The sequence below is a fragment of the Zerene cesonia genome, chromosome 15 (assembly GCF_012273895.1).
Source record: "Zerene cesonia ecotype Mississippi chromosome 15, Zerene_cesonia_1.1, whole genome shotgun sequence".
NCBI classification, from domain to species: Eukaryota; Metazoa; Arthropoda; class Insecta; order Lepidoptera; family Pieridae; genus Zerene; species Zerene cesonia.
Window position 1 is genome coordinate 4491400 of NC_052116.1, and position 21487 is coordinate 4512886.

Here is a 21487-nt window from a genome sequence, read left to right on the forward strand (position 1 = left end):
CAATGAAACATATCATAAAAGTAGTGATTAACGCATGAATAAGAACATGGAATGTTTTTTGTGTGTCACGTCTCTAAAAAACAATTTATATTCAAGCACCGGATCTAGAAGTTAGATATCTAAATCACTAAACATTTGAATACAAACTTTCTCTTTGAATGGCTAATTAGTGATGACACGATTAGTAGTATGTCAGTGGTATATCTATACTTAGATGTAGCTCTCTAATAACTGATTTGAATCGTGATATAGTCCATATTAATTGTTAGTGTAGCATCAATCATAGTTAAAGTCGTCACAGTTGAAATTTTTTAATAAGTAACTTCGTTATTGGCGACATATACATAGATGTTTGCGAAGAATGCTATAGCAAAAGATAAGGTTTCATAATACGGACAATATTTATTACATAGCATACAGTCATTGGTTAACCTATAAGTAGAATTGTGAGGAATGACGTCGATTATTCACTAACAGCTCTAATTCGGGACAGGAATGCGCTACGAGTGTGCTATTATACGGGATGACTATTGCGAAATAATAATGTGTTTCCGATGCCTGCTGATTACCCAATCCGGAACGATTTGTAACTATTTTAAAACTCCCAAGCAACATGTTACGCAAATTACGATTGTAAGATTGTATTTCTTCAGTACGTCCACCTACAAGCATAATGAAGTTTTAATATGGTTTTATACGCCGTTCATCATTGAATAATGTTACTTACGTATATATAATACATAGTAGTTGAAGTTTATTTTCAGAAAAATGCTTGACTTGTCTATGATTTTCTTTATGAGTATATTATTGAACGATAAAATTTTGTTCCCATCGTGTTGTGCTAACCTTGACCTGGCCTATATTTTACAATAAAACCCTAATGTTACGGCAAACGTCTTTATAGCTATCGCGGCACAGATTTTCCGCAGCCCGCACCCAAGCTTTTGTAACCCATTACCAGTACATTGTATACAAAAAAAACAGGATCGTTTTACAAATTTATTTCGTACAAACAAAACAAATTATTTGCACACCCAAACTATGGGTAGTATGTATTAGCCGCAGAATATTGTAATAAGATCTAAAATTTGTAACTACATTCTTGCAAATAAATTTAATTTGAATTTGAATTTTTGAAAAACATACGTGTATATCCGCGTACGTTTACATGTACGTGAACGTATATTTAACAATAATAGTAAAATCATCCTATCAAGCACAGCATGATACTAATATATGATGATATATAGTTCAAATTAAGTAAAATATTTTATAAGTGTATAATAATTATTAAACAGAATGGAGGCATAATAAAAGATATACATATAAAACTTAAAATCATACTTATGCGTCTTATTTTAGACACGTATAGTACGACACGTGTCTTGAATAGATCAAGAATACTATAAAGAAATGAACACCCTTTGATTAAGTAATAATTTGATCAAAAGCTCTCCTATTTATTTATTTTTAATTATCTACCATCAGCTAGAAATATTCAGAATATACATAGTCGTCATGGAAGTATCATGAGTATTCAAATATTGGCTTTTGAATTTTACTTAAGCTACTACAAAATATGACATCCTCAAACCGTCCATATGCCACAACGTTGTATGAACAGATATATGTAACAACTAACATAAATTAAATCAGAACAGTATGTACAATGGTAAGTGATGCACAGATCCATTAATTCGCTCGGGCGGGGCACACTGACATAGGGCCTTTGTTTGTGACATTATTACGCAACACTTGATGACTACAGTAGTAAAACCGGTACCATTCATTATATAACGACCGACATGAATGCGCGATTAGTAAGTTTTTTGCTTTGTTTGAAATTCTCTATAGACATAAAACGGTAATGTCGAACGAGGAATACCTTGTACGGTAAATGTCAAATGACTTTTTATTAAAAATTATAATGGATAGGTTGACTATGAATGGTATCTACTTAAGATGCAAAGTTTTCGTAGCATCAAGGATATTTAAACGCTTTTACTATAATACATAATATAGCTGTATTTTCATAGTTGTATTAATTTGTTTAATAAGTATTATGCTGACAAAAAATATATATAAAACATTATAGTTCAGTTATTTGTTGGTTCTAAGAGTAGGTAATAGAGACGTAGCTAATAATGATGTTTTTTAAGTCTTAATCCTTCTTAATCCATAAATTATTAAAAAATATCGACCTATGCTCTATTGTATTGTACTTTAAGGTCACATATTGAATTCGAATAGTTTCCTTACTAGGAATAACGTAATGTTTTACACACGTCTTGTAAAGTGACTTGTTATAAATATAACCATGCACTTGGCAACGGCAGATTTCATTCATAGATCAAAGTGGTGCTTCACTCTTGAGTCTTGGCGCTACTTTGAAGGTCATCGTTTTGTTCCGAGAACTAGCCGCTTACTATGTCATTGCCGTCTAAACAGATTAACTGGTACTCGTAGACACGGAAGTGCATAAACCTTTAGCGGAATAAATAATATCTTAATCAAAGTCATTCCCAATTGTTTTACACTTTATACACTTTTCACAGTATAAATAATTCCAAATCAGACCTAATCGTGGAAATTAAAACTGTTTTTGAAAGGCCTACTCGTTTATTGTAGCACCAAACACAAGGCAAAATTAATAAAAACATAAATTGCAAGTACGCCGGTCCATCTGGATTAAATTCAGTCGAGTATACGAATATTCAAACATGTCTGTTATTTGTACCTACTATTATTTTAGCCTAGTTTCAGTCCAATATAGTACGTTGATGTCGTTGTAAAACAGCCCTTATAATTTTTTTTTATTCTATTTCACCCCATTTTTTTAAAAACACACAAACAAATCCCGGACGACATAGAGATAATGTCGATAATTTTCTCTCCGGATCTTTAGATCTCCAATGTGTTTGTTAATTTATTCAAAATCCTCTAATTATTATATCTATAAAATTGTTTAATTCTCGTATATACTCTTACCATAAAAACTTAAAAATTTTAATACACATAGCTAGTATATAAAAGTATATGTATATGTGAAAAGAAACTATTAGTTATATTTATTTAGTAGTGTCTCACAGATATTAAGTTACTTTACCGTAAGAAAGTCACATGCAGTAGATATTCTTCTTCGAAAAATAGCGTTGCTAATTGTAAAAAACGTAGTAAAAAATATACAATTGGAAAAGGAAGAGATTAGTACAAAAATAAGAAAGAACAATAAATTTAAGTGAAAAATGTTTAATTGCAATGTTGCAAATAACTAAAAAATGTTAAAGAAGAACTTATTTGAAGTCTTTTTTTATTTCTTTAAGATAAAACTAAAACTGAAATGAAACCTGTTAATGAAAAATTCATATAACCACGTTTAGGTTTAACGTGATTCAATATAAAAACACAATTTCTGAATCAAAAATTTGAAATTTCTACTTTATTACTAAAAGATATACATTCATATCTGAAAACTGCGGTGCTTTTTCGATATTGTGCAGAAAAGGTAAAAAAAATGAAATATTTAAAACGAAAAAACAATTAAACACTTGAAGTGTTCAGTTATATGATACACAGTCAATAGGTAGCTGTTTATTCTTCATAATACAAATTAACTCAGAAGCGCGTGTCTTCGTTGATTAACTGTTACCTTATAACTTGTTGATTCCCAGTTTCCCTCCCACACATAAAAAATAGGTACACCGATACAGTTAAGTTGAAACTCACACAGTTTGTTCTGAGTAAAGAGTACAAGTAGGTTACTTCTTAAGATGTAGAAAAATCTATTTTTTTTCACTTTGGAATCTACTTGTATTGATACGCTTTACTCTTGCATGTTATTGATAGCATTATTATCACAATAATAAACAGTGTTATTACAATTGTTTCCACAACGTAATCATACACTAACTTATGTGTTCCTCCGATTTAAAACAATTTTTTTTATTTAAATAAATGAAAAAATACTTCGATAACGATACAATAAAAGACTATGTACATGACCCGACAGACTTTATCCTCTGTACTGTTGAAACTGACAAACGTGGAGTTAGCTGTAAAATTTATTATTTTTTTATTTATATCAATAATTTCTTTCATTAAAGCTCTATCTACTGATAATAAGAAATACAATAAAAAATAACTATCGAGATCGGTTCAGCAGTTGTAGCGTGATGCTGTGACCAAGTGAAATAGGGATTCATTTTTATTTATAGAGATCATTCGCGTTTATCTTTGAACGGATCGAAGGTTACCATTAACACGACGGAACGATGACGTCATGCCAACAACCACATCAACTGTAGAATGCATGCATGAAATATGCAAATTGTAAACAATGCCACAACATAAATTGAATATATAATAATTAGATATGCAAATGTTTTTAATTTTTTTTTAGAAATTAAATGCATATATTATCTCTCCGTCACCTATTGAAAAAAAAAAAAATTAATGATAAAACAATATTTTGATATTCCCTATTAAATTTTGATGAAGAATGGCTTTTCCAACTACAACAATAACTTTTTTCGTTTTTGAAAGTTAATATTTGTGCAGTGACAATTTAAGACAATTAGTCATAAAGCAAAATGAGCTCATATGCATTTATCAGTAACTAGGTACCAGGAGACCGCAAACACGTAATGGTAATGACATTGACAGTTGTACGCAAAATCAACTCCCTCAAAGCCCGTACATGGTCGTAGACCTCGAGAATTACCGTGTAACATTGACTATGCATCAAGGTTAACAACTTCAGTTTCGGTTATTATATAATTTTTACCTGTGCCTTTTTAAGATGCTTTTATAACTCAAATTGCAGTTTTGTTTCTATAATACTTACATTGCTGCAGTTTATATAAATTTGCCGCTAAATAGCTGAGAAGTGATATTAAATTAATTGTTTCATTAAAGGATCTGTAACAATACTGTTGCATCCAATAAGCGGACCCTTATCCATGGTGACATCATTCGTTACAGTAATATTGTGATGTGTAATCCAATACGCAATATAAGTGAGTCACGTCTAAGAATATGTCCCGAGGTCCGATATCAGAGGTTTTCGGACGAACTTAAGTTTAACTATACCTAGTTAAGTATATTATCTGTGACTATGCACAAAATATTCAATTACCAATTTTTTCGGTATCGAAAATGAAATGAACAAATGCAGTAATCAATGTTATGTTAATATTATTTTAGTATATTATTATTACATCAATCAAAAGTATTTAGTATTACATCAATCTCAATCGAACTTGTAAAGAAATGAATGCATATTTTTTTATAAATAAAAGGATAAAAAAGGAGAAATTTAAAATATTTTTCTTGATCAGGATAAATATGTAGGTTATTTTATGGTAACGCATTACTCTTATGTTGTCTCAATAAGGTGTTGAATTTTTAGCAGATGTCAATGAACGATAAAAAAATTCCTAGTCTAGCGAACAATGGCACCATTTAATTTTTAATTTACACTCAAAATGGGCAATGAATTCGTTCATTACAGAATAAACAGATAAACGTAATCTAGGTTAAATTCTTTTTTGATAGTGGTCTTGCTTTTAAAATGGATTTACTACTAGTATGTGGTACTATTTTACAAGAAGGTTTTATGTTAGAAAACGCTGGCTAAGTCTTATAATTTAAATATAATTTTATACTTGGAAGATGATTTGGAAGTGTTCAATTTAACTATTGGAAATTGTAATGTCTTTTCAATTAAATACATTCCATTAGTAGCTAACCCAAGCTTACAATTATTTCAACGGGTTGTTGATGTTAGCAAAACCAAATATGGTTTCATCCATATATGGATAGTAGGAAGGCATGAGGCTACGAACACCAAGAATCCCACACGTCTACATTTGGTACTTCTACTACTTAGAAAACATCCGCGTGGTCATATTAGTTAGGTGTAGTAAAAAAATACAAACATAATTGAATACTGTGGTACTTATGAATTTGTTTTGGGCCGCGGTATAATTTTTATTGCAGTCTTCTAGTTGATTTATATAAAAACATCGATAGCTGTATTTTAGCAATTTTTGGACTTTCCGTTTTATTTTAAGTTTTAATTTCAATTACCTAGATAATTTATATTTTTCTGTTAAGCGTGTAGTCAAGGTAAAGTGTCATGGGTCGAATGAGATGTTTCAAAGGAATATTACTCTTTAACCTCCTAAGTATCTCCAGACACAAATTTCATCATAAAATCACTCCATTTATATTATAAGTCAGCGTTAAATAAGTATAAAAAATGCTATTCCTTACAGTATAATTTGTATAGAAAACAAACTACAAAACCAGATATGTTACAATGTGTATAAATGCTTGATATTGCGTAAATTGGTTAATGCCTTAACATATTACGATAAAAAGCATCGTGGGCAGGGGATCTCTCCCACACTGATGGTTTCAAACATTCGACATACATCGACAATACTAGATACATCACACTCAAAATTGAAGCAAATAAGTGTTGGTAATTAACGTATGGTCCAGTCACTGTTTCACAAAATATGTCTTGTATTTTTGTGTATACAATTTCGAGAGACATTCCGTTATGTTTCGTGAAATAAAAATCAATTGTAGACTTGACTTGTTATCTATAAAAATTATGATGATAATTAATAAAAATATTAATTATAATTATATACTTGTGCGTGTCCCTACAAAATACTATTAAAGTAATTTTTAAATATATCATTCTATAGCTACTTTTGTTTTTAAATTGATACATGCTAGAAATCAATGAGTGAAGCAAATCAAATAAAACAAAATTATAACTTGCTAAAAAGATTGCTATGTAGTGCCCGAACAATGTCTAGTAAATCTTTTTCTTTTTGTATGTTTGCATGTGCGTTGATCACGTAAAAACCACTGAGCAGATTTCGGCAAAATTGTATATGGTGATGATTCATATAAGGTTCAGCTTATTCGATTTATTTCATTAAAATAAAAAATTGTAACTGTACATGTAACCAGGATAAAAAAGAATAATTTGTGTACATGAAATTAAATGAGTATATAAATAAAAAATTACGAGAAAGAAATATGCATTTAAAGTAAAAAAAGGAATACTGGATCTTCTTTCAATGTCCACGAAATTAAAAATTTGCAGACCACACGAACAAAGCCGCGGGCGAAAAGCTAATCCAAAATAAGATCGAATTTATAAAATGTAATTTAATGGGTATGTACATTAGTGCTAAGCATTCGTAATAAATTATAATAATATAAATATTGATATTTCCTTGTTTTAAAATGTATTTTAAATCAATAATTTATTGTATTAAAATAAAGTAAGAATGCAATTAGATAATTAACAAAATGCCGGTTACGAAAATTCCAGTAACGATTACATCAAAATGTAGGTAAAAAGAAAAACAGAGGTAAATGTGGCTTATCTCACTCATCTATATTTATAACAAATTGCGCACGCGCACTTTTTATGCCTTTCATATAGCAACGTAGGAAGTAAACAAAGGTCTTAGAATAACTCGTACACCGGTATAATTTTATCTTGGTTTACTATAGTGCTTTAACAACGTAATATTTTAGGCTATTTCGCTCTATATTTCACTAAGACGCCACTGTATTTACCAATTCTTTAAAAATAACTTATGTCTCACACCGCTCAAGGGAAGGACGTAACCTATATTACGTATTCTGAATCGAATCAAGGTCTCTGTATTTACTATAGTCTAAAACTATTTAAATTACCGCGAAGACAAAATGTTAACACAGTTCGTACAATTAAATCCCTAATTAAAAAACAAATAGCGAAAGTTTTTAATAGTAAAGATAAAGTATAGAGCATAATTACCTCTTAATTTAACCAGAGAAGCGATACCGTAGTTAGCACTAAAACACTTGGATTTGAAAACTGTTCAGCAAAGCACGAAACACAGCCCGTATTATTGCGCATCAACCGTACGTTTGTACCGGTCGTCGATGATCGTATGTCTGGACTATGAAAGCGCCTGACAATATTTGCCGTTCTTACGAGAGCGAGAGAGCTAGCGCTCGGGTTATTTTGTATTGTCCATCAACACTCAATTTAAGATTATAAGTAATTAATCATTCCCTTTTTTAGTTATAAATTATAAAGGAATAGATAATGCCTTCAAATATACATTGATTTAGTTTTGTGGGAATTATCGTATTAACAGCTATGTGCATATAGTTTTATGAATGACGATTTAAACCTACAAATGAAAAATCACATCGAAAAAATTATTTTAAAAAATCAGATAATTTTTTTAACAATCAAAATGATGTATACATACATTACTTTATAAATTAAGTAAATAAAAAACAGCACAGAGCAGATAATACGGATACCATAATGGACATTGACCTTAGACCGCCAACAAAAAAAGCAAAATGCTAAAAACAAAATTTGACGTAATAAGTCCACGTGTCACACTGCAAAATATTTTAAAATGTAGTCCTTTATAATCAAATTATGTTTAAATGGAAATAATAAATCGAAAAAAAATCTTTTATGAAATGTAACGATGAATATATTGTCATACATAGGGATGAATTTACAATCCGAAGTCTGTTTATGGACTCTTTTAGGCCTAATACGTACCATATTTGATGCAACTCTCTTCAAAGTTAATGCTAATTTAAAACAGGTGCTAATTTTATAAATTGTATGTGTAAAGATGTAGTAAATAAACACTAAAACTTTAGGACATTTGTATCGTATGTGTTTTATTGTCATTTGGCTACTAGTAAGTACCTGTAGTTTCGCTTGCGTTGTCAAATTAAATTTCCATGGGAATGACTTGGTTTGTTGCGAAGTGAAAGAAAGACTCACAAACATACTTTCGCTTTTATAATATAAGTAAGGACACAAAAAACATAATACTATACCAGTAAAGATTAAAATAATAACACAACAACAAAATGAATGTATATATCTGTTTAGGTATGGCAAATGAGTATGCCGCCGCAGCTATCATCGTTACCAGTACAGCGTTTTCTGCGCACTATGGTGTCAGGTGTGATGCTGGTACAGTGCTTTACGGTATACGTGTACCTCGCGTCTTACATTGTGTTACTGTACCCCGTGTTTCTGGTAATTTACACTCCTATTCGCAGTATAACATAAACTCTTAAAACAGAGGGAATAGTCATTTTTGTCCGAAAATGATTTATTCTTACACATATGTATAAAAGTAGTAATTATAATTTAAGAGACAGTAATAAGGAACAGAGTTAGGATTTCTCATTATGTAATTATTCAATATCTAATATCATTTGCTTGTATAATTATTGCACAATGCATTATCCAGTGCATTAAAATGTTAAATATTGTAATCCCCTTGCAAAAAGTACCTAATTCATTTCATGTAAGCACGACTGTTAAAACTTATTCCGACCTATTTTACGGTTTCGTTATTCAGATCTCTACGATAATTACTAAATAAACTCAACTTGATAGCATTCCAATGAGTCAGTAATTCTTCATTTAAGAAACTGATCATGTAGGTCAAATGTGTTTGTCGGAGTGCGTTACTGATAACTCAAAACAAACAATAAACAATTAGGTTCGTTTAAACACAACACGTTTGGTAGTTTTCTCTTGTAATTTAATGCTTATAACCTTTGTATAAATTAAATAAACTCATACATTGTGCGGGTCCTACTATTTTCTCTTTTATACTACTCCCTTCAATTCTTACGGTCATCACAGTGATAGAAGTAGACAAATAATACTTATCTATGACGATACTATAATAATACCTCCATATTATAGTAGTTTAGTGTAGTGGGTGGTAGACTATATTGGCACTGTACGTAATCTCAAGGGTACCATATCCGCATCTACAATTTACTTGTTAACTAGATCTGAATGCTCTTAGAAATGCTGTATCCAGTAATTTTGATATTGCATATTTGTTCGATGGTAATAAAATGTATTAACGCTTTTACTTAAATTACTTTATATAACTTAACTACTTTTTTAAACAATAGACTGTAAATAGGGGATCACTCAATGTATTGCGTTATTTTTTGATCTAAACGAAGAATTTATTTAGTATTGTAAAACAAAAGTGGCCTCTCCCTTTCCTCGTAATCAGGAGGAACGTCCAGCATTGGTCCTTCCGTGGTTGCTATTGGCAGCAATAAGAAAACTTTTATGTGAACTGACCAGTCTAGCCTTGGGCCTCGGTACTTGTGTGTTGTTGGGGCCAGCCAGGCCGTCCTGTGTCAAGTTCCTTGTTTCAAAGATTTTCACCATTATGCCCGCTTTCTATATGTGGACGCTTGTATTCAGGTATAGTTTTATTGTATTGTATAAGTATACTTATATGAGTCTTATTTTATTACGAGTATTAATAGAATTTCTCTATAGTTGGCAATGTTTACGATGCTCACATACACTTCAAACTTATTAAAGTTTGCAACAACATCATTTTTGCGTCGAAGGTTTAAAGTTGTTCAATGAAGTAAATAGTAAAATTAATTTTAATTATGAATATCCTAAACATCATCTAATTTTTTTGCTGTTTCTTTTAAATGAATTGATTGAAAATAATTCGAGGACAATATAATTCTCTATGATGAATAAAGAGAAATTACATATTTTGCAGTTATTATCACAGTTTAAAAATGGCAGCAGCTTTCAAAACGTTCCCTGTCAATTTACCGGTGAGCAATGACCAGGACTGCGGTATTGAATTAGCTGTTCGCAGGCGCCGAACAAAATCACTGCTGGGGGAAGACCAATTGCGAAGAAAACTCATCGCTAGCTTGTTAGTGAAACTGACTTAAATATTAACTGAATAATTCCACACAGTCATGTAATCTAGAAAACACATTTTAGAGCATCAATAGAAAAATTACTGTTTTTTATTTTATTAGGAAACATACCATTACCCATTGATCTTAGTATTTATGATCTGATGATTTTCTAATTGTAATGAGCACATCATCAGACTCATTAATAGCTTATCGTAAAGAGAAATAATAAACGAAATTTATTATATTCATTCTTTTAGCTATGGTGAGAGACCGTCAACGGAATTAAATGCTAGCTATCAGAAAATTGAAAATTCAATTGCAAAACTGACAAATTTAAGCATGGATGAAATCACTGGTCCTTTAGAAAGCTTTCAACCTGTATCAGTCACATCCAATAGAACCATGTCAGACATAGGAACATATGAAGACTGGTTCGGTAGCGAAGTTGTAGTACCACGTGATACTGATAGAATTCTAGAACAATTCGTTTTAATGCTGTTGCGTATTGGAGTCTATTTGAAAAAAGAAAATGCAGATTCAACAAAGTTGTTTAACACCAATTCTATGTCGGTTTTACCACAACAAGACACTTTGCAGTGTAATCCAATATCAAATGAGGATGCTGAAACACCGCCTTTAGTTGGCAGTAGTCGAGCTCGAATACAATCATACTTACGAGACTATCCAAATATTTTTATGAAAAAACCTTCAGACTTACTACCCGAGACTCAAATCGATCAAAATATGGAATCAAACGATACAGATCATAATAATGGTAAGCCTGATAGTCTATCAGCAAGCATATCTTTGAATAAATCGACTCAAGACATTTCTTTGGACACAAAAGAAAGCTATGAAATCAAATCTACTCACGTCAATGAACAAATTAAAGAATCTTATGAAATGAGTAACAGAACTGATCCTTATTTACAAAATAAAGACGATGAGAAGGATGAAATGCACGGTAATCTTTTAAAGCAGGATTCTAATGAGAGCATTAAATCAGTTATTGAACGAATAAAGAATCGTGTAAATTTTAGTCAAACGTCGTCTAAGGATTCTCAAGTATCTGCAAACAGTTCAGTATCTAGATATTCAACAAATAATCAAAGCTCTAAAAAAATGAAAAAGCCCAGAAACTCACAAAGGAAACATAAAGAAAATTGATGAACTATGAAGGTTTTTTTACATTCAAATGGAAAGAAATATTTAAAAAATCGTCACTGTCCCATTTTATTTTTTATTTTTTACAAACTTATTAAAATTAATGATCAATAACTTAATTTACAATTTTAAACATTTTTATCTAGGTATCAGAATATTATACTAGTATTGACAAACAGTATTCGCAATTGCTGCGATGGGGTCTAAAAACATCACTCTAAAATTGTATTCATTCGGGTTCAACAAATTAAATTGATACATAGGTAATCGATTAGTTATAATCCATCCAACTTGTGGTACTTCATGATCTATTCTGAGATCGTTAGGAAATACCAATGTTTTATTATTTTTCGCTACAACACCTAAATTTTCAATTTTGTACTCCTTACGCGTGTCCCAACATCCGATACTGTCTTGCGAAACAAGGTTAAAGAACATGATACCATTGCGGTCAACAGCTGCGGCCGATACTTGTCCTATGGGACCACGGCTTTCGCCGAGAAGCTTAAATTCACCCACAGAGTTGTCAACACGTGCAGGGTCGCGAATTACAGACGTATAAACTACAAACTCGTGCGAGCCAGACATAGAGTGATAATACAAGGGTCGGTCACCCAAATGATATGGGCCTAGTGACATTCCAAATAATCCATCGGGCCACTGAAAGTTCACGCCGTGCAAAGTGTAGTTCGATAGCAGAGGTTCCGGGTAAAATGTATAGTGATTGAACTTCCAAAATACCCCGTCCGCACCTCTAAAGACAATAAGGCCGTAGCGTCTAACATCCGATATGTAAACGTGTAAATCCTTGCATTGCGGATCTCTAGAGTCTATTATGATATTTGTTATCAATGAATCTTGCAAAACAAACTCGTCGGGTATCGGGAACTTTCCCACAATAGTATCTTTTTCCAAATTTATAGCTATTAAAGTCGGTGGACACAATTGGCGTGGAGTTTCAAATGCTTCAATTTGACCTGAGTCGAGTACCCACATTATTCCACAATGGTCAATTACCATTCTAAAAACAGATGTTATTCCTGTGCAATTTTCTGAAAAAAAAAAAAAACAAATAAGTTAATACAATTGTGATACGATCGAACCATAAACTTATCTGAAGTACTTTGTTTTAATTTTCATTCTTCTTTGCATTTTTTTTTTTCATGTAGTAATGTAAAGTAGTACATGAAAATGTAATATGAAGAAGAATGTAATGAATGAAACAAAATGTATGTACTATATTTTTGAAATTGGGAAATTAAATTGAAAGAAATGATTAATCATCTACTTGTCATTACATAAAAATTTGTCAGCGTTACAGATTGATAATGCCTCTGATCCATACCCCAAAAGGGTACATAGGTATGTATTTTTTTTTCTACGATTTGCAAATAAATAATAAATCAAATTTCATGAAATGTGATTTATCTATTTCTTTTGATAAAACTGTTCCTGAAAAATGTAAGTTGCCAAATGTGTTGTTAAGCGTAAAACTCGATCCAGAACGAGTGGACCAACTCAGCTAATTTTTTTTTATAGTTTTTGTTAAAGCACTAGGATGGTTCTTATGGAAAGAAAGAACGTGCCATGGGTGACCGCCAGTACCTAATATATATACATATTTTTAGTTTTCTATCTACATTTGTAAAGGTATACCAATACAGCAAAGTATAACTACTATTAAATTTGCATTTTTGAATTGATTATATCAAATTCCTTTTACAACACAAATGGTGAACTTAAAAGATTAACCGTAGATGTAACCTATAGGTTAAACAGTTAAACAGACAAACTTAGGTAAATGTTGTTACTCAGTTAAATGGTGTAACTTAGGCTTTTTATAACGAACAATTTTTAGAGTAAATTACCAGCGGTGTGCCAATCCCAGCTGGGATAAGGGGTGAGTGGTGGCGATGTTTCTTCAGCAACAACGGGTAGAACCGAAAGACTCGCGGGTATACCTTTCTTCCATCGAGGTGTACTTACGAAAACACGATTTTTCCATCTTTCAACTCCTAGCGGGATGACGTTAGACTGAATATATTGCCTGAAAAAAGGTTGTTTTTAATAAGAAGGTAATTTGTCCTTTTAAAATAACACACTTATATTAATAGAGTCATTATCAATTATGTAAGTCACTAACATTTAATACATTATACTTTGTGTACAATTACATTTTCAATTTCTGGGTGACTGCTTCACTGCTGACACGCTTGCTCATTCTACCATCAAATGGAAAAATTTTAAGTAGTAGGTTGACTTGACAAAAGTTCGAGTACTTAAGTGAATTATGCTCAATTGAATCAGTAGCGACCCTGGATAAGTGGGATTTCAATAATATACTCCTGGTAATATATCTATTATTAATATATAATAGAAAGTCATGTAAGTTGCATCACTTACAACTAAATAACAGCTGAATAGATTAACAGATTCATCACCATCGTCATCAGCCCATATTTGTTCCCACTGCTGGGACACAAGCCTCCTATGTGGTTCATTAACAGATTATATGTGTTTAAATGTTTGCACTTCGCACTTCTCATGGAGCAATAGTTTGACGTATTGTTTCATTGTGGCGTAATGTAATAGAATACTTTTAATGGCATTGGTAATAGATATGTTTGTATTTTTGGACTTCGGTTGCAACTAGCTAAAAATCGCGTAGATAGAGGATATTGCCTCACTCACCTCATTAAAAGAATGGTCTATGTCAATGTCTAGCCCTCTACCAGTACCTGTGTCTCCAGACATAACAATCATATTTTAAAATCGCTGCGACACAGAACAAATATTTGTACTGATGTTGCGGCGTGATAGAAAGGCAAACAAGAAAACAAAGCCACGTATACGGAGGCCTGTATCCTTTTCATGACTATACGTACTTTTCCTTTATTCCCCTCATCACTCTTTTCTTTATCCCATATCTTTATTTAATTACCTCTGTAAATTTTATGGCAGTGACATATGGCAACTTTCCGAACACTTTCGTGTTTATAACATTATAATAAATATTTATGTAATTAATGTTTGTAAAGGTATACTTACCCATTTTCGATTGCAGTTTTTCTTTCGTCTTCATTGGGGAAGACAAAGTCCATTTGTTTCCATCTATACAAAGTGCCAATTGACTTTTGTGGAACACTGAGCACATTGCTCGTTGATATAATTCCTCCCAAAAATAATGCGATTGAAAATAACTGCAAAATACAATTTAAATCTGTTAAAACATTGTTTTGTATGAGACCGCTCAGGACTGACTGTTTCTTCATCTTTTAGGTTGAGTGCGAAACTACATATTAGAAGGTAAGTATACTGTTAACTTAATATAAGAAAATTACTAGTTTATCAAAGTGTGGGATATTAATCATATTATGTTTCAATACCCGGCCATGTAAGACTAGTTTGAAGTGACCTCGTTGCATAGTTTGTAAATACGAAAGGATACCACAAAACTTGTAACTGTATTTAAATTATTGAATTAATTATATTAGTTGATAGTTATATAACAGAAAATCAGTTTGATTTTAAGAAAAAAAAAAAAAAAATACTAAATTCTACGAATTAAATTAGGCCAAGCTATATAATTACCGTTTTGATTTCATAATGTAGGTAGCTATTTTTATGTAGAAAGTTTAAGACATTATCACATCGTTTTCTAAAAATTTTTGTCTCAGCTCATGGATTTTAAAACATAAACTAGTTAAAACGTATAATTAATATTACGTAATATGTATAATGTATATCATATTGATTTTGAAGGAAAGCAAACGTAAATGGAAAACATCAGTGAAACGGAAATTATTAAAAAAATTTACTATCGTAAGTAGAATTACTTACAAGTCTTTAAAACGTAAACTATTTGGCAGAGAAACTCTCCTGATTTTAACTCGATATTATTTATTTATATGTTATTGTACACATATAGCATAACAGAAAAATAAATAAAAAAACACAAAATTTACATAGAAAATAATATGTTGGCACATATATAAGAATAGACGGCCTTATTGTCCCAAAGCAATCTTTTCCAGACAACTCTGTTGGCATGGAATGTTGAACATGTACGCGATGGAACATTTTATTTGAAAATTTAATTTAGATTTAAAACAAACAATAGGAGATAAAATATACAAAAAAATTAGATATACTTAAGTTTCTCTTATTACGTATACTTATGCCTCGCCCCTCGTTTCATAAACGTAAAACAATGTAATAACTGTATTACATACGTATTATACGCATTGTGCGTATATAACTTGTATGCATATCACAGTTGACCTTTACGCATGACATATTGTATTTTATAGTAAACAAAAGTATACAATAATTTTAATTTTATAAAATAATAATAAATTTAGTAAATTTTATAAATGGAAATATTTTGAAGGACATTTGTTAAATAAATTGTGTAGATATATTTAATAAAAATATTATTAAATAATTAAATGAGGTATCTTACCTTCATTTTCACTCTGCCCCACGACTGTTTCGAAGCTAATGTTCAGAAGTTATGTTGAATACGCCCACTTAAAAATTAATAAACATAGTATTGCGTAAATACATTATGTACAATGACGGTCCGTAGCTCGTTTTTAATCAGAACAACTTCATGCCAGTTTTCAAGAAGGAAATTGAACGAAAAAATATAATGACAATTTTGCTGTGGTATATTTTTAATAGTAGGTAAATGATTTTAAAAATAACTAAATTAGAACTTTTCATTCATAATGCGGCTGAAAATTTGTTAAGTAACCTGTTAACATAATAATTCTGATACTAAAGTTAGAGAATAATAATAAAAGAGAAGATCAGTTTAGAGTATTAATCGAAGTAGAATTCTAGAACTCCTTATATAATTTAAAAGCAATTTTTCGTATCGTATCATTTTGCTCTTTTTAATCGATTTTTAGATTGATACTAGCTGCGCCCCGCGGTTTCACTCGCGTAAGTCCGTATCCCGTAGGAATATCGGGATAAAAAATAGATGTTGGCCGATTCTCAGACCTACCCAATATGCTTACCAAATTTCAGAGGAATCGGTCAAGCCGTTTCGGAGGAGTATGGCAACGAAAACTGTGACACGAGAATTTTATATATAAGACTAGCTGCACCCGGCAAACGCTGTTCTGCCTTACTCTGATCATTTAGAGGTATGAAAAATAGATGTTAGCCGATTCTCAAACATACCTGATATGCACACAAAATTTTATAACAATCGGTCAAGCCGTTTCAGAGGAGTATGGCAACGAAAACTGTGACACGAGAATTTTATATATTAGATTTATGTATTACATATATTGAAAAAAAAAACTTCATAACCACGGGTGAAATATTCTACTATTTTTTTTGCAATTTAAAATTTGAACTAAATTTTAATCGCACCTTTAAATTATTGTGCATGGTAAAGAATGAAATAAAACATAGGTCCTGCATTTATTTACAAAAATATATTTAACATATCATTCCCTTAAAACTATATTTATGGCAACAAATCAGTATGAATAATTGCTCTTTCTGATATGCGATAGCTTGGATCACAAACCGTGCCTCGAACAGCTTCTATCGTGTCAACATACATGATACGATAATTATAGTCTTCGGGGTCTAATGGGCCCTCTTGAAATATTGGTAATCTGTTTGATATTACCCATAAACTCTGCCGCTCACTTTGGTCCACTTTTATATCATTTGGGAAAATTAATGTCTCAGGGTTCCTAGCCACGGTGCCAGTTGTTATTTTTTGATACGGTTTTTTAGTATCCCAACATGCTACGCTGTCTCTAGTGACTAAACCGTAAAACATTACTCCGCGCCTGTCTATAGCAGATGCTGATGATTGCCCAAACAGCCCCCTACTTTCCCCTACTAGATTAAACTCAGTTGCACTGTTATTTACACGGGTTGGTTCACGGAGAACAGATGTTTTGACGTAAAATTCTCTGTAACTTGACATTGAATGGAAGTATAGGATTCTTTCCTGAAAGTAATTTACTGGAGATAAAGCTAGGCCAAATATGCCATCGGACCATTGAAAATTATGTCCATGAAGTGTATAATTCGATGCCAAAGGATCTGGATAAAATAAATGATGTGAGAACCGCCAGAAACTGGCGTCGCTCTCACGAAAAACTAATAGGCCAAATCTCCAAGTATCAGCAATATAAACGTGAAGATCTGAGCAGTCTGATATTCTAGAATCTACAACAATATTGGAGAAAAGAGAATCTTGAAGAACATATTTTTCTGGAATTGTATAACGAGCCACGAGTTGATCGTTTTGTAAATTAAAGACAACGATGCTGGGCGGACATACTTGTTTAGGGTTGTCTTGTGAATCAATTTGTCCAGAATCTAACACCCATAATCTTCCACACTGATCCACGTTAATACGAAATACTGACGTTAATCCAGAGCAATTTTGTTGATCATCTGAAATGAAAAATAGAAGATTTCAGAAGATTCCACAATTTTTTTTTTATGATTTATTGCAACCAAACAACATACACAATAATAAAAACAATTACAAAAAAAGATATAAAAAAGAAAGAAAAATTAAGAACAATGATGAAAAGAACAGATATATGTATTTCACGTGTAAATTGTAAAATATGACATTTGAAATAATTATACTTCTCACAGCATCTCCACATCAAAATTTATGTCTAGGCTCTTAGGCTCTTATAAGAGAGCAATGTGGTCCCTGTCCCTGTGTAATCCCTGGGGCTATGAGTAATAATACTTTTACTAAGATAATATTTACTACAATTGCAAGAGGTATGTAGTTTTTAGTTCCCTCTTGGATGCAATGTTATTAGTGTCGGGGAAATAACAATTTAATATTTATTGCAAATAGTTTGCAGTATGTACCATGATCTAATAAAATGAACATAATAAAATGTTCATATTTGATCAGTTTTTTTGAACGTAGGTTAATATGTAAATGCAAGACTATATACTGTTTGTAAACAATTTATTTTAAGGTAATACTCAATATGAAACTAAGTATATATTTAAAGATCATAGACGGTAAGCCTATTTACAGGTTAATTTGGTTCTAGTAGTTTAAGAAATTAGTCGTTTCAATTCCCTCTTTTTAATATTAAAAGCATCGAGCAATTTTTAAGTACAGACGTTTTTGCGGTAATGGAAATTAAAAGCGTAGGCTATGTTGTATGTTGTTAACTCATCAGGATGTGCTTACTGAAGGCTCGATGATAGCTCCAATCAGGGTACGGTTTGAGGAGGGGTGACACTACACCCCCAGAACGCGATACTGTAGCTAGAGTCGCAGGAACACCTTGCCTCCAGCTAGGTAATGTCACCCAAACACGTGATCCCCATACTTCTAAGCCTAAAGGCAGTACACTATCTGGTACGTATTGCCTGAAAATAAAAAAAAACTCTTTTGTAGTGAGTCTTTTCGGTGATTTGTAATATAATAAAGTATGTGGATCAGACGCTAAATTAAAAATTAAATAAATTAATTTATGTATAAATTCAGAACAATACCATTCCAAACCACGTAAAGAAGGATTATACACACAAAGTATCCAAGGATTTAGATCAATAGAGTTCGATTTTGAGTTTTGCACATTTAATTAAATATAAGTAGTGATTTTCATGAAAACGAATTTAATTTTAGCATTCTTTTAATTTGTACCTGGTAGATAAAGCTCTCTGTCGATGTAGTTCTGACGGAAACTCAAAGTCGATGTATTTCCACTTGTAAAGAGTACTGAAAGGTGGAGTATCCACATCTGCTGGCAGAGATTGTGTACTCGCTAATCCTAACATGGCAAGCCACAGCGTGACGCCCGCAGATCGATCATTCGCTGAAAATATATGTTTACTATATAACAAAAATTTATTAGTTTGATGTCTTAGTTGGCAATTTGTAAATTAAAAGTGATTTTCTAAGTTCGACACAGTTTATATTTCTAGATAGAAAATAGGATCTAGGATAAAAGGAGAACTTTTATTTTGCCACATGAGAATGAGGTACGGTAACGCAAGCACGAAAAGAAAAAAAAAATCACGTGCAATACTACTATATAATACATGCATGAATGCTTATATAAAATTATTTCGTCGTTTAAAACATCAAATAAGTAATTATATTAAAACAGAATGTCATGAAATTTAATTAAAATAAAATGTCTTTTTATATATGACTTTCTTACCTTGAAGAAACATTGTTATGAAATAGTATATACATATTATTATAATGAAGTTAATCATTAACATCAATTAAAATTTTATTAAATTATTTTAACTATCACAGAATACGACAAGTAAGCAAGAACATAAGCGAATGTGAAATGAACGCATTTGGCTCGATGTTTAATGAAATTTTATCAAAGCAAAAACATTTATATAAGGAACGATGAAATGTTTAAATTATTTAGGCGTTTTTCGTTGTTACTCATTCAAAACTTTTAGGTTAAAGATGTCGTACGTTATCTAGCTTGTAATGTTGCCACAAACAATAAGGACAAAACCAAATAGTGTTTTTAGGTGGAGAATGAAACGTGTGCCCAGAACCCAGAGCCCGACATTATGTAGGTCGTAAGTATTATGTCAGGCTCCTATTCTCTGCAAAACTCCAAAGTTTTCCTTATATGTAAAGTACGTTTATTGCTAATTGAGAAGCAAATGCTAAGGTTTAACCTTCTTGGTCTCTAATGCTAAGGTCTCTCAAAAACTGGCGTATGTAACGCACAGGCTAGATACTTTTAGTGACTTTAAGTACCAACCTAAACAATTTTATCTTGTGTTCTTGTATTTTATTATAATAATCCAAAGCTTTTTATTTATGTACTATAGTTGTCCGAATTGTGATCATGAAATTATAACACAATTAATTGTATTACATAATGATTTTAGTTTTATTGTATGATTTTGTGTTGTGTTTATACCTGAAGACAATCAATCAAACAGACAAAAAGAAATGTACTGATCATTGTTTTGAAGTCTATAAAAAATCTATAATACACCTATATTGCTTAGTAATAATTCAATAAAAAATATGTTTATTGTACAAAATTGGTCTGATTACTGTTTCATTACAGGTATGTTAAGAAGATGCTAATTTATCCAAACAGGCGTTACAATTTTTCAATTAATAATTGATGTTAATTATTATTGACTACTTATACTACTAGTATAGTATTATGTTATCTGTGCTAATACTATCTAAACAGCTAAAATCCCTATCGCCCAATTGTTACATTTATGGTATATTAGTCTGTAAGACCAGTAAAAAGAGTTTACTTTTTGATGCCGAAAAGTTGATTACAAATGTTTTAAAACAATCAATAGCACGTTGAGTAACTTTCTATCAAAGTGTAGTTACGCTCGATTTTAGCTTAAGCACAGTTAATATAATACTGTAGGTACAATTTGCTAGCAAAGTGTGGTTATTTAAAGCCTTTATAAATATAACTTTTAAAAATATCTTTAGATGTAATAATAATAATAATACAAGCCTTTATTTATTCCTTACTTATATCTAATTACAATTTTATGATGGTTGTTAGTATGGTTAGTATTGACAAAATCT

General features: G+C 31.3%; 3 protein-coding genes across 4 annotated transcripts in view; 1 reads left to right on the top strand and 2 right to left on the bottom strand.

Annotated features, from left to right (window-relative positions):
* The window catches only part of LOC119832600, a 14181-nt gene extending 6189 nt beyond the window's left edge, over positions 1-7992 (bottom strand). Inside the window, exon 1 of one of the 2 annotated variants that reach the window (XM_038356280.1) lies at positions 7829-7992. The gene's annotated coding sequence lies outside the window, so the exon portion shown is untranslated. The remainder of the gene's footprint in view (positions 1-7828) is intronic. The other variant, XM_038356281.1, reaches the window with a different exon arrangement.
* Positions 7993-8362: 370 nt separating this feature from the next.
* Positions 8363-11979, top strand: LOC119832601. Its single transcript, XM_038356283.1, has 5 exons — positions 8363-8645; positions 8942-9091; positions 10098-10294; positions 10611-10772; positions 11019-11979. The coding sequence occupies exons 1-5, from the start codon at positions 8523-8525 to the stop codon at positions 11926-11928; spliced, it is 1542 nt and encodes a 513-aa protein (XP_038212211.1). The 5' UTR covers positions 8363-8522; the 3' UTR covers positions 11929-11979.
* Positions 11980-12087: 108 nt separating this feature from the next.
* The window catches only part of LOC119832474, a 13137-nt gene continuing 3737 nt past the window's right edge, over positions 12088-21487 (bottom strand). The window contains exons 2-7 of the mRNA XM_038356140.1: positions 19589-19760; positions 19130-19311; positions 17411-18357; positions 14974-15125; positions 13794-13972; positions 12088-12977 (exon numbers count right to left, since the gene is read on the bottom strand). Of these exons, the coding sequence (XP_038212068.1) occupies positions 12088-12977; positions 13794-13972; positions 14974-15125; positions 17411-18357; positions 19130-19311; positions 19589-19760 (2522 nt within the window). The remainder of the gene's footprint in view (positions 12978-13793; positions 13973-14973; positions 15126-17410; positions 18358-19129; positions 19312-19588; positions 19761-21487) is intronic.